At 41.0% G+C, this 14,347-nt stretch overlaps 1 protein-coding gene across 1 annotated transcript in view; it reads right to left on the reverse strand.

Annotated features, from left to right (window-relative positions):
• Positions 1-7,073: 7,073 nt before the first annotated feature.
• Positions 7,074-14,347, reverse strand: part of GPC4 (glypican 4) — a 116,750-nt gene continuing 109,476 nt past the window's right edge. The window contains exons 5-9 of the mRNA XM_055268232.2: positions 12,716-12,846; positions 12,463-12,609; positions 11,416-11,552; positions 9,546-9,721; positions 7,074-9,450 (exon numbers count right to left, since the gene is read on the reverse strand). Coding sequence (XP_055124207.1) covers positions 9,248-9,450; positions 9,546-9,721; positions 11,416-11,552; positions 12,463-12,609; positions 12,716-12,846 — 794 coding nt within the window. The 3' untranslated portion in view covers positions 7,074-9,247. The remainder of the gene's footprint in view (positions 9,451-9,545; positions 9,722-11,415; positions 11,553-12,462; positions 12,610-12,715; positions 12,847-14,347) is intronic.

The following is a 14,347-nucleotide window of genomic DNA, read 5'->3' on the forward strand; positions in this document are numbered from 1 at the left end:
CCCATACTCAGGTCAGCCAAGTTAATCAGTGTCTCCTATGGCCATTAACCCGACCCTTCCTCAGGGGCAGGGCAGTTCTACATGTGGTAAGCTTGACAAGTCTTGTTCCTTCCTAATGATTCAGACAATGTAGGGTAAGGGAAAAGCAGCAATCGAAGGAAAAGTAGCACTTGAGCAGGCTCGGCCTGATGGCAGACCCACCGATGCGTCAAATCCGGTTCTTGCATTTCTTATGTGGGTGTCACCCTTGGCCAAGTTACCTGACTTCTTTGCATCCTTTGACTCATCTATGAAATGGGCTGACTTCTACTCTGCAGAACTCTGTAACAGAATTGATGTGGCCCAGCCTTAGTGCTGGGCACACAGGTTCTTCCTGCCTCACCTTTTTTTATTTTTTTATTTTTTGAGATGGAGTCTTGCTCTGTTGCCCAGGGTGGAGTGTAGTGATGCGATCTCAGCTCACAGCAACCTCCAACTCCCGGGTTCAAGTGATTCTCCTGCCTCAGCCTCCCAAGTAGCTGGTATTATAGTTGCCCGCCACCACACCTGGCTAATTTTTGTGTTTTTAGTAAAGACGGGGTTTCACCATGTTGGCCAGGCTGGTCTTGAACTCCTGACCTCAAGTGATCTGCCTGCCTCGGCCTCCCAAAATGTTGGTATTACACGTGTCAGCCACCAGGCCCAGCCCCTGCCTCACTTCTCAGTCAGGAAGTTACAAGTAAATAAACAGCAAATAACTAGTTTCTTTTTAAATAATGTCTAAATGTTCATTACCGCTACCAGATCCTGTTGCAAAGTGTTCTGAACTGAAACAGCAGAGTAAAAACCATTTGTTATGTACATTTTAAAAGAAAGGTGAGGGTGGGGGCAGTAAAGACCTTTAAAGACAAATGCACTGAAAGAGGACAGAGAGATCCTAATGTGTGTGTTCAGAAAACCACCCACTGGCTGTGATTATTTCTTTTTGGCTGACCTGGCACCAAAATGCTCTGTGCAGTGAGTCACCATGAACAGCGGGTTACAGTCAGCTTTAGGTTATCTGTGGTGATGCAGAAAAGCACACACAGGCAGTGGTAAATCTAAGAAATTATATTTGGTCTCTGGTATGCATTTTATATATGTGTATTTTCTTTTTCTTGGCAGGAGACTTACCTTCTTAATTATGTTTCCCTTAGGCTATTATTAAAATGAGTCTACATTCCCCAAGCACACCCCACTGACAGCCATAGGAAGGCAGCCCATAAGTGACAGGGTAAGATCTACCTGGTATTTAGTGTTTGAAAATACACAATCACTTAATAAATCTGTGTGTAGGTTTGTGTACATACACACACACACACGTCTTCTAATCTTACTATGCAAGAAACACAGGAATTAAGAATAACATGGAGTGGCAACAAAGTTGCTGCCAAAGCCTTCCCCAAAGACCAGAGAACACGATCATAAAAGCCTCCTGGGGTCATCACACATATACCTTTTTCTTTACTCTCTAAGCACACTTATTATCTTTCATCAGCTTTTACCTAGTAGGATTGATGAGTGAAGATCTTTGTCTTTCCAACAACCCTGTGCTTTTTTTCAGAATTCCTAACAATTAAGAAATGTCAAAAGTAGAGTGGAATGTACATTTAATTGCACATGTGGACGCTCATGCTGAGGAATTCATTTCTTTAGATTTTACTGAACTCAGAAGTCTCTCAAACACTGATTCATAAAAATTCAACTTTACAAGAAAACTGAAGTTGGAACAATTTATTTGCATATTCTAATGACTGAACCATTGGATGCAGTAACCAAGGTGTAGTTAAACATTTTCCTAGTACCCTCATCTCTATTCTGTGTGGTGGTTGATGCTGCTTCAAGGCATCTGGACTTTTTTTTTTTTTTTTGGCTTAGAAGTAATTTTTTATTACAGATTCTATAATTCTGTTTAATATCATGATAGCTTTTTTTGGCTTAGAAGTAATTTTTTATTACAGATTCTATAATTCTGTTTAATATCATGATAGCTTTATTTCTTACTTTTTTTTTTTATTCTACTTTAGGTTTTAGGGTACATGTGCACAATGTGCAGGTTTGTTACATATGTATCCATGTGCCATGTCGATTTCCTGCACCCACTAACTTGTCATTTAGCATTAGGTATATCTCCTAATGCTGTCCCTCCCCCCTCCCCCAACCCCACAACAGTCCCCAGAGTGTGATGTTCCCCTTCCTGTGTCCATGAGTTCTCATTGTTCAATTCCCACCTATGAGTGAGAACATGCAGTGTTTGGTTTTTTGTCCTTGCGATAGTTTACTGAGAATGATGTTTTCCAGTTTCATCCATGTCCCTACAAAGGACATGAACTCATCATTTTTTATGGCTGCATAGTATTCCACGGTGTATATGTGCCACATTTTCTTAATCCAGTCTATCGTTGTTGGACATTTGGGTTGGTTCCAACTCTTTGCTATTGTGAATAGTGCCGCAATAAACATATGTGTGCATGTGTCTTTATAGCAGCATGATTTATAGTCCTTTGGGTATATACCCAGTAATGGGATGGCTGGGTCAAATGGTATTTCTAGTTCGAGATCCCTGAGGAATCGCCACACTGACTTCCACAATGGTTGAACTAGTTTACAGTCCCACCAACAGTGTAAAAGTGTTCCTATTTCTCCACATCCTCTCCAGCACCTGTTGTTTCCTGATTTTTTAATGATGGCCATTCTAACTGGTGTGAGATGGTATCTCACTGTGGTTTTGATTTGCATTTCTCTGATGGCCAGTGATGATGAGCATTTCTTCATGCGTTTTTTGGCTGCATAAATGTCTTCTTTTGAGAAGAGTCTGTTCATGTCCTTTGCCCACTTTTTGATGGACCTAATAGACATCTACAGAACTCTCCACCCCAAATCAACAGAATATACATTTTTTTCAGCACCACACCACACCTATTCCAAAATTGACCACATAGTTGGAAGTAAAGCTCTCCTCAGCAAATGTAAAAGAACAGAAATTATAACAAACTGTCTCTCAGACCACAGTGCAATCAAACTAGAACTCAGGATTAAGAAACTCACTCAAAACCGCTCAACTACATGGAAACTGAACAACCTGCTCCTGAATGACTATTGGGTACATAATGAAATGAAGGCAGAAATAAAGATGTTCTTTGAAACCAACGAGAACAAAGACACAACATACCATAATCTCTGGGACACATTCAAAGCAGTGTGTAGAGGGAAATTTATAGCACTAAATGCCCACAAGAGAAAGCAGGAAAGATCCAAAATTGACACCCTAACATCACAATTAAAAGAACTAGAAAAGCAAGAGCAAACACATTCAAAAGCTAGCAGAAGGCTAGAAATAACTAAAATCAGAGCAGAACTGAAGGAAATAGAGACACAAAAAACCCTTCAAAAAATTAATGAATCCAGGAGCTGGTTTTTTGAAAAGATCAACAAAATTGATAGACTGCTAGCAAGACTAATAAAGAAGAAAAGAGAGAAGAATCAAATAGACGCAATAAAAAATGAAAAAGGGGATATCACCACCGATCCCACAGAAATACAATCTACCATCAGAGAATACTACAAACACCTCTATGCAAATAAACTAGAAAATCTAGAAAAAATGGATAAATTCCTCGACAAATACACCCTCCCAAGACTAAATCAGGAAGAAGTTGAATCTCTGAATAGACCAATAACAGGTTCTGAAATTGTGGCAATAATCAATAGCTTACCAACCAAAAAGAGTCCAGGACCTGATGGATTCACAGCCGAATTCTACCAGAGGTACAAGGAGGAACTGGTACCATTCCTTCTGAAACTATTCCAATCGATAGAAAAAGAGGGAATCCTCCCTAACACATTTTATGAAGCCAGCATCGTCCTGATACCAAAGCCTGGCAGAGACATAATCAAAAAAGAGAATTTCAGACCAATATCCTTGATGAACATTGATGCAAAAATCCTCAATAAAATACTGGCAAACCTAATCCAGCAGCACATCAAAAAGCTTATCCACCATAATCAAGTGGGCTTCATCCCTGGGATGCAAGGCTGGTTCAACATACGCAAATCAATAAATGTAATCCAGCATATAAACAGAACCAAAGACAAAAACCACATGATTATCTCAATAGATGCAGAAAAGGCCTTTGACAAAATTCAACAACCCTTCATGCTAAAAACTCTCAATAAATTAGGTATTGATGGGACGTATCTCAAAATAATAAGAGCTATCTACGACAAACCCACAGCCCATATCATACTGAATGGGCAAAAACTGGAAGCATTCCCTCTGAAAACTGGCACAAGACAGGGATGCCCTCTCTCACCGCTCCTATTCGGCATCTGGACTTTTGAAAGCATTGAAAGTACTTCAAGGCCAGTGTGGTGGCTCATGCCTGTAATCCCAGCACTGTGGGGGGCCAAGGCAGGAGAACTGCTTGAAGCCAGGAATTGAAGACCAGCTTGGGCAATATGGCAATACCCTGTCTTTACCAAAAAAAAAAAAAAAAAAAAAAAAAAAAAACCTGAGTATGGTGGCGTGTGCCTGTAGTCCCAGCTACTTAGGAGCCTGAGGTGGAAGGATCACTCAAGCACAGGAGTCCAAGGTTGAAGTGAGCTCTGATGGTGCCACTGCACTCCAGCCCGGGTGACAGAGTAATACCCTGTCTCAAAAAAAGAGAATACTTTATTAAAATAGAATACGAGTAAATTCCAGGTCACAACAGCTCCTGTGAACCATTTCTAAGCATGAACAGTAGTATTAATGTGCTGTGTTCTGAGAGGATCTTCCGAACTGCTTTGGCTAATGTCTTCTGCACTAGTGATGATATGAAAACAAACTACCAAAAATAAACCTTAACAAAAACAGTGAGCATCCAAATTGTACACTCTGGGGTTATCGTGCTATAATGCCAAACTATTCCTCACTCTATTCAATGTTTGTTTCTTGAAAAACTACTTAATCTGGGCCAAAATGCAGTAAAACACAACATGTGCTACCACTGAGAAGCCACGCCTTTAGAATAGGAATCCTAAACTTAATTACAGAGCTGTATCCTTAGAGTCTCCTATTCTCAATATTCAAAAAATTAACCTAAAGAAATAGGACATTATAAGCATAAAATGCTACCTTTCTGATGGGTGCAGTGGCTCATGCCTGCAATTCCAGCACTTTGGGAGGCCGAGGTGGGAGGATCACTTGAGCCCAGGAGTTCAAGACCAGCCTGGCCAACATGGTGAAATCCTGTCTCTACTCAAAATACAAAATTAGCTGGATGTGGTGGCACACACCTGTTAACCCCAGCTACTCATGAGGCTGAGGTGGGAAGATTGCTTCAGCCGGAAGGCGGAGGTTGCGGTGAGCCGAGATTGCGCCACTGCACTCTAGCCTAGGGGACACAGGGAGCCTCCGTCTCAAAAAACAAACAAACAAACAAACAAAAAACCCCACAAACAAAAATCAAACAAAAACGCTACCTTTTATATGACAAAAAGGAGTAAACTTCTATTCATATTCGCTTGTATATGCATAAATAAACTTTGGAAGAAGACACATAAGTAACTAGTAAGAGCTTACTTGGAGTGTGGGGACAACTTGGCAGATGGACGCACGAACGGGAGGAAAATTCACTCAGTCTCTTGATGTATGTTCTGTTTTTTAAACCCTGTCAATATATTACCTAATTAAAAACTAAGTACGCAAGTAAATATTATTTGGCATTTGGCTCACTGATAGACTAGAATTCCTGTTACCAAATGTCATCTCTCAGATATTTTTCACATACATAAAAAGGAATTTTAGAAGAATTTTAGGAGTTAAAAAGTAGAAACTGAGTTTGTGAAGTGTATCATGGTTGTGCAGTTATATTTTTTCCCATGAAGTTCAAAGTCAGAAGAATTTTGTGAGTACTTAAGGTAGAAAGTTACATTTGGCTTAGCAGTGACATTACGCACACACACACACACACACACACACACACACACACACACCCTCCTCTAGTAGATAACTGTTAGTATTTTGCCATTGAAAGTAATGGCAAAAACTGCAGTTACTTTTGCACTACCTAATAACCTACTACCCTTTAGCTATGTAAATAGACATATTCTGCTAACAAAGGGGAAGCAGAAATTTGTGTAGCACCATTCACACCTATTTTTATTTTGATTCTGTAATCACAAATGACAATTTTTACTTCATGTGAACTGTTAGGTTTTCAACACTCAGTAACTAAACTTTAGAAATCTACGTCAATCCTTCGCAGTGTCTTTTAATCAAAATAACAGGTGCTAGTTACGATTTTTGAAATAAAATATAAATCTAAGAGTTGTAAAATGTTTCTTTAAGGTACAGAGTAGGTGACGTGTTTTAAAGAAAAATAATTTATAAATGACTTTGTAAAACACAAGCCCTTCACATGCTGTTAACTTTGGAAAAGTCAGGTCTTCTCCTAACAAGGCTTTTATTCTACTTCATACTCCAAACTCTTAAGGTTTTAAAATATTCAACTTGCCTTTCTTCTTTTTTGGGGAGTGGGGGTGAGCTTGCCAGCTGGTTAGAAGCCAAGTTATCCAGTCAGACCTGAATGGAAAAATCTATGATTTGTTTATTTCATAGTTGAAGTTCAAAAGCGAGAGACAATTTAAATAATAAAAGAGTAACAGGAAAAAATGCAAAGAAAGAAAACAAATCAGTAAGAGTTCAGAAGAACCTTCAAGAATATTTAATTCGGAAAATGTTATTGGTTTAGAGAATTTGACTGTAAGAAAACAGCTGGGCAGAGTTCAAGGTTTTAAATTAAAAACAATCTAACAAGGTCTATGGGGATAACTCTCTGAGCCATATTTTGGAGACCAGATTCATTTCTACCAAGTAAAAGTAATAGCAGCCTAAGCTAAAAAGGAAATTCCTCACAACTGAGGTAGTTACTAAGTATCAGCACATTTTCCCAGTTCTCACAAGGCCCCTTAGCTATTTACAATCTATTTTCCCTCATATATAAATGGAGTGCCTTTTCAATTTTATGTCTTCTGTGATTTGTTTAAAAAAAAAAAACACTTATACACACCAGCCAGAATATGCCTATTTTATTAACATCATGCTTTAATAAATAACTGGCTACTTCTAATAAAATTAAGCCTCTGTTTACAACAGCCCCCAATATTCCATTTTGACCACTCTGCAGAATTTGGTGTAAAAAGTTGAATGAAATGTAGACCCTGAGCTATCAAGTAATTATGTTTCAATATAAAAATAGAGAATTACTCTTACAACTGAAGATTGAACAATAACACAAACAACCTCTTTGTGGGTTTTAAGTTCGGTAAAATTAGTCGGGAACTTAATGGCTGTCTAAAGCAGGCAGAGACAGAATTTTAGTCTTTCTGAAGACTTCTGGGAACTCCTTTGAAAGTGATTTGTTACATTATCAGAGTTTTATGAGCTATCATTTGGTAAGGACACAAGGAAGGGATTCCCAAGGCAGTTGTTAGTCTTTGGCCCGGGACAACAGATATGGCCATGGCCTTTGCCACTTCACCCACGTGGCTAAAGGTCACCACTAAGATGTAGTATTCTCAGCTCTACCTACTCCCACCCCACCCCAACCCTCAAGAAAAACAACACGTACAAAAATCTGGACACCTAGTTCTCCCCTAAATGGGCTCCTTGGCTGATATCTTGGATCATAGCACATTGCTGTGAACCATGGCAAGTCCTTTGTTTTACTGATAAGAGGGGGCTGGGTAAGAAAAAGACTCAAATGAGACACCTTACACTCTCTTTTTTTTTTTTTTTTTTTTTTTTTTTGAGACGGAGTCTCGCTCTGTCGCCCAGGCTGGAGTGCAGTGGCGCAGTCTCGGCTCACTGCAAGCTCCGCCTCCCGGGTTCACGCCATTCTCCCGTCTCAGCCTCTCCGAGTAGCTGGGACTACAGGCGCCCGCCACCACGCCCGGCTAATTTTTTGTAGTTTTAGTAGAGACGGGGTTTCACCGTGGTCTCGATCTCCTGACCTCGTGATCCGCCCGCCTCGGCCTCCCAAAGTGCTGGGATTACAAGCGTGAGCCACCGCGCCCGGCCACACTCTCTTAAAACAAAAACTGGGATCCCAAAACAAATGGAGATACACATGCACAGACAAAAACTTTGCCCGAGTGTTGACAGCTATTCCCTGAGCCCAGGCTGTACCCCAGTTCTGGCTAGCTCTCAGACAGCTCCCTGTACATAGTTGGGTTTGAAATCTCAATCACTCTAACAAAGGGGATTAAATGAGATTGTTGGTCACTTATTGCTGCCATTAGGTTATTAATTCCAATAGGGTCAGTGTGAAAATGAAAACTAGCACAGGGTGGGCTAGCTAACCTGCCTGGTTTTAAAAAAACACCCCCAAACCCAAGTGTGAACATGTGATAACTGGGACATCCTGAATGCCTTCTATCTTTCAAGGGGGATGATATCCAGAATCTTTTTCTAAATGGGTTACATTTTATGTATAAGTGGGTTCAAGAAATGGACCTAGAGTGATCTTAGCTTATGTAATTCAACTCATTCAAAGCAGTAGTCTGCAGTCTCTTCCAATTATCACCAATAAATGAAGTATGTATAACCTTCTTCTCGGATTGATGCTTTGAATACAATCTGACAAGTGGCTCAGAAGCCTGCTTGTGCCCTCACATTCTGTCCTCACTTAATAATAATTAAAAAAAAAGAAAATAACCTCCACGTCTCTCCAGATAAGGCAACTAAAATAACAGGGAGAAATGGAAATTTTACTGCTTTTTGGGCTTTTTCTTTTAATAAGGTAACATGATAAATAAAACCTGCTTCTGTACAGCTATTTAATATTTCAGAAATACGTACATGTTACATGCCAAGAAGGGACCCTGGTTTGCTTGTAAGAAACAAGGCGAGATCATAGTTGGAAAAAAAACCCACAAACGAAATGAGAAAAAAACATACAAACAAATAATAGACTGATAAAATCACAAATGCACAACTAACTATAGTTCTGTACCTACACTGTTAGCCACGTTTAACACGGTTTGGGGGAGCAGGAACCAACTCAATGCACAGTCCCTTTTCCTCCCAAAACTGAAGGAAAAAACAAAGTCAGCATTTCTTAAACCAGTGGCCACATAGTAAAAACTATACATTGTTGTCCATTCATTTAAAAAGCAAAGTCACTAGGATGGTAGAAAAGTGATAACTGGTGCCTTTTAACTTTTTTTTTTTCTCAGAGTTTGAGAATTATCTCCACTCTGTCTGCATAACCAGGAACAAGATGCAGAAGACAGTGAGGAGGTAGGCCTGTGCCCCAGGACGGACACCAGCACTGTCGGCTTTCTCATTGGCACTCTTCCCAGCATGGTCAGTGGCATTGTAGTCAAACTCTGAAGGGCACTGCTGATACTCACAGCCACTTCCACTTCCTTCTCCACTACTTTCATCACCTAGTTTAAAAAAAATGGAATAGAGATTTCATTCCACTTGTTCTCATCAGAAGACATACAAGAGCAATTTGTACTTTCAAACCACAAATGCTTACTGATATCAAAGAAGTCCACGTCATTCCCATTGTATGCATTCTTCATCTTGCTGGTCATCACTCGAAGAGCCATGATTTGACGAAGGATCAGTATGTCTGGTTTGCTAGTGTCAACCTGGACCTCTGGGTTGTTGCCCTGGTTGGCTAATCCATTTCCTGTCACTGCAAACAGGTACCTGGAATGTAAAATGACCCCAGTAAGATGATTTGTAAAGCGAAAAGATTTTATCTGTCTGCCTCCCAAAGTGCTGGGATTACAGACGTGAAGATTATGAAGATTATACAAGAGATTATCAAATATTTCTGCTAGATTCCAGTATTTCCACTAAGCAAAATTAGATGGAAGTTCTTCAATTCCTAATGAACTCTAATCTTTCTTGTTCCTGTGGATTCCTCATTTCTCCAATTTGATGGAAACCTTCTTTTTTTTTTTTTTTTTTTTTTGAGACGGAGTCTTGCTCTGTCACCCAGGCTGGAGTGCAGTGGCACGATCTCGGCTCACTGCAAGCTCCGCCTCCCGGGTTCACGCCATTCTCCTGCCTCAGCCTCTCCGAGTAGCTGGGACTACAGGCGCCCGCCACCACGCCCGGCTAATTTTTTGTATTTTTTAGTAGAGACGGGGTTTCACCGTGGTCTCGATCTCCTGACCTCGTGATCCGCCTGCCTCGGCCTCCCAAAGTGCTGGGATTACAAGCGTGAGCCACCGCGCCTTCTTGAAAGCTATCGCAGCACTTTTGGAGGCTGAGGTGGGTGGATCACTTGAGGTCAGGCATTCGAGACCAACCTGGCCAACATAGCGAAACCCTGTCTCTACTAAAAATATAAAAATGAGCCGAGTTTGGTGGTGTGTGCCTGTAATCCCAGATACTCAGGAAGCTGACACAGGAGAATCACTTGAATCCAGGAGGCGAAGGCTGCAGTGAGCCGAGATTGCACCACTGCATTGCAGCAGCAGAGATTGCAGTGAGGTTGCAGTGAGCCAAGATTGCGCCACTGCATTCTAGCAGGGTGACAGTGATACTCTATTGAAGGAAGGAAGGAAGGAAGGAAGGAAGGAAGGAAGGAAGGAAGGAAGGAAGGAAGGAAGGAAGCTAGCTATCCCTCTTGAGGAGGATGGTGGGTTGAAGTAAAGAAGTACGGGTACTGGCTGGGCGCGGTGGCTCACACCTGTAATCCCAGCACTTTGGGAGGCCGAGGCAGGCAGATCACAAGGACAGGAGATCGAGACCATCCTGGCTAACATGGTGAAACCCCATCTCTACTAAAAATACAAAAAAAAAAAAAAAAAAAAAAATTAGCTGGGCATGATGGCAGGCACCTGTAGTCCTAGCTATTCAGGAGGCTGAGGCAGGAGAATCGCTTGAACCCAGGAGGCAGAGGTTGCAGTGAGCCGAGATTGCGCCACGACACTCCAGCTTGGGCAAAAGAGCGAGACTCCATCTCAAACAAACAAACAAACAAAAGTATGGGTACTTCTCTAAGTTACTGAGTGTCTAAAGGAGGGACACAGGGCATCAAGTCAGAGAATGGAACCTTTGAGAACTGGTTATTTATGAGGCTAGGCCATTGGGCAAAGAGCCACAGGCATTAAATATTTTAAAAATAATGACACCATTGGAACGGCCCTAATACGAGACTATAACTACTGTCAAACTTTTGACTCAGCACTCTTTGTAAGTAACTGGGTGCCTTCTCAACACTCCTAGTGCAAAAAGCCTGTTCCTAAGAACGCCTAGAAGCCTTCCATGTTATTGCTACCTACTGTGAATTGCTTCCTGATGCCTCGGTTGACAATTGACAGAACCCTCTCTGAAGGTCACCCAGGCATCTAGGAAGGGAGAAACTTCAAATTCATTCAACAGACACTAACCTGCTTTTGCCTTTCCCATTCCAGCAGTCATCCTCATTGCCATTTCCTGCAGCCATCCTCTCATCGTTGCAAACGTTGCTCGGAAGGGAGGACCAGAATTTCTTGGCCTGTTTCAGTTTCTCCTTGACATCAGTAACCTAATTATGAAACAACAAAAAAAAAAGATCATTGTAAGACAAGACAAAACTACCTACAAGTGTGGCTTCTGGCCATTTCCCAAGTATCTCCAGAGTGATATGCAATTCATTTTCGACTTTAGTTAGAAGAGGAAGATGCAACTCCAATTCGTATCTTAGAAGTACAAAACCACTCAAATGAATAGTTGAAATGCAAGCTCCAAAGGAGTGGCCTAGACCCTTGTCCACCTCATTGTAAGTACCATCTGAGATCTACCAGGTTCCATGCCCTGTAGGCACAAAGATAACATGCAGTCTCTTCTCCTAAGGCTTTCAGAGTCAGGATCAAGCACGTATATTATGCACTCTGTGAAACATAGCTGCTATTGCTCTTTCTCTCCATCCCTGTCTCCTCAGGCTCCCTCTTCTGTGTTCCTACTACTGTAGGAATAGTTTCTTACATTTTTGTAGCATATTACTGTGGATAAAGCAATTTGCCTACAGTTATTCACTCTTCTCCCATTTCAGCGTTTACTAAACATCATTTTATGTTAATAAGCCTGGAACATCTACTTCTCCCTCTTTGCCTCCTTGTTGGTGCCTTTTGAGAACAAAGATCTGCCTTATTTCTCTGAGCTTCTTCTCTGTGCCTAGCACAGTGATGGGCACATAGTAGATGTTCAGTAAATGCATAGTGAATCTAAAGAGAAGTTTTGAGACAAGACTTATTGCATCATAACTCCTTGACTACTCAGGAACTTTCTGGGCTAGAAAATGGGACAGGCAGATTGACTGACATCCACATCCTATTTGCTTGAAAAGTGACACCTGAAAGACCCACACTTGTTAGCCTTCCAGCTAAAAATTCATTTTGAGCAAGAGTTTTCAGTTCTTTGTCATTAAACACGGCCCTTCCTGCCAAAATGCTCACCAGTCGGTCCAAACTAGTGCCAGCTGCTGTGGTTGGGCGTTCCTCGGGGTGATGTGGTCTGAAGCGAGCACTGAAGGCACTTTCAGAGATGGAACGAGAAATTCGTCCAGCTGGGAGGGGCTTGGGGGGTCCACATCCCTGGAAAACCTGCATTAGAGTAAGTGTCGTCATGTTAGGGAAGTCACTCCCAAGGCGGGGGGCGGGGGGAGGGGGAGGTCCCTAGCTCCCGTTTCCAGCATCCTGCCTTAATTACCTTCTGAGACACTTGAACACTATTATCCTGCATGTTCATAATAGCATCAGAAATCTTCACATCGATGGGATCCATGACCGATTCAATGTTGAAAGGACCCTCTAGCCTCTCTGCCACCATCAGCATAGCATCTAATACGAGGTTTGGGGAAGAACAATACAGCATAAAAAGTCAATCATTAGTTTGGCCTTGGGTAAATCAATCTGATTCTTTTTTCTGTCTGTTTCCTGCATGGGGGCAGGGGAAGTAAGGCATGGATCATAATGAATTCTTGTTTTTATATCTATTTCCCTTACACCAAACTGCATTTAGTCACTATGTATCACTAGCTCTCTGAAGTGTGAAATGGCCAGATGAAGGCTTAGTTCTACAGCAAGGAAACCCAACCAGAAACTTTCCTCAATACTGATTATTTGTGTGTCAGCTACTGTCACTGTAAGGCTCTTAGTTAGCTCCCAGATGACAAACCTAAGGCTGGAGACAAAATAACATGCCAGTTCTCCCAGAGACTTCCCTAGGATCTTCTCGTTTTACATTCCATTTATAAGACTCAAAAACATAAATCAGTTAAGATGCTGGCATATTAATTCTTTTCTTTCTTTTTTAAAAACAAAACACCTCAGATCCTTGAGTGCACCGTTGGATAATACAAATGAAAGGGTTCCTAGGAATTCTAATGACTTTTCAAATAATAAAACTTTGAATAATCCAATTTTCGTATTAAGAAAAACTTCTCATTGCAAATACAATGGCTTCAATTTATCTTAAGGCATGTACCTCCTTTTTTTTCCAAGTGAGAAGATGACACAAGACACAGTACACAAAATTAGTGGGCTCACAGTATATATCTTCACCGATTATCCTGCTTTAGACTCTGGAGTAGCATGGCATTTTCCAGTAAGCACTGAATCGCTTCAATAGAATACACTGTCTTTGTTTCCTTGCCATATATGTCTCTTAGGATTATGAGGCTTAGTATTTTTGCCTGCTACCTGTTTTACAAAATTAGAACTTGGAAAGGAAAACCCCAAATGACAAAAAGGATGCTTCATTAATGACAGTGAACTTTTAAACTTGTTTATCCCCCCTTTACACTCTAGTGCTTAGTGCATGGCAAGAAAGGAGTTAGACCCACATTATCTATCATCTTCAGGTAGTGCAAGGATGGTTACTAGAAAGAAGGGCTAGTTTCAGAAGATTGTGTCCTTCCCAAAGAACACCGCTGACAACTGCAGCCCCCAGCTGAGCTTCTACCTAAGCTTTCTAGTGGAAAGGAGCATAGGCATCACCGTATCAATGAAACCAAATCTAGTCATCAACCTTTCACCTTCAACCTAGAACAAATGCTACACAACATTTTAATGCACGGGGTCATTTCTCTAAACTACAATTCCGATGTCACAAACCACAAATAGATTTCCGTGAAATGCAATCTTTAAAACAGTAATAACAAATGAAGTTTCAGAATGCATTGTGGTAAGCGCCAATCAAGTGATGCTTCTAACTCTAAGTAAGGGCTGAAAGCATGAATATACCATTGTACTAGAGGAGAGAAAAAAAATGCTTTTGATGTGCTAGCAAAACGAGACTTTTGTAAACAAGTGGAGCACAACTTAAATGTGTTCATCATTG

The sequence above is a fragment of the Symphalangus syndactylus genome, chromosome X (genome assembly GCF_028878055.3).
Source record: "Symphalangus syndactylus isolate Jambi chromosome X, NHGRI_mSymSyn1-v2.1_pri, whole genome shotgun sequence".
NCBI lineage: Eukaryota > Metazoa > Chordata > Mammalia > Primates > Hylobatidae > Symphalangus > Symphalangus syndactylus.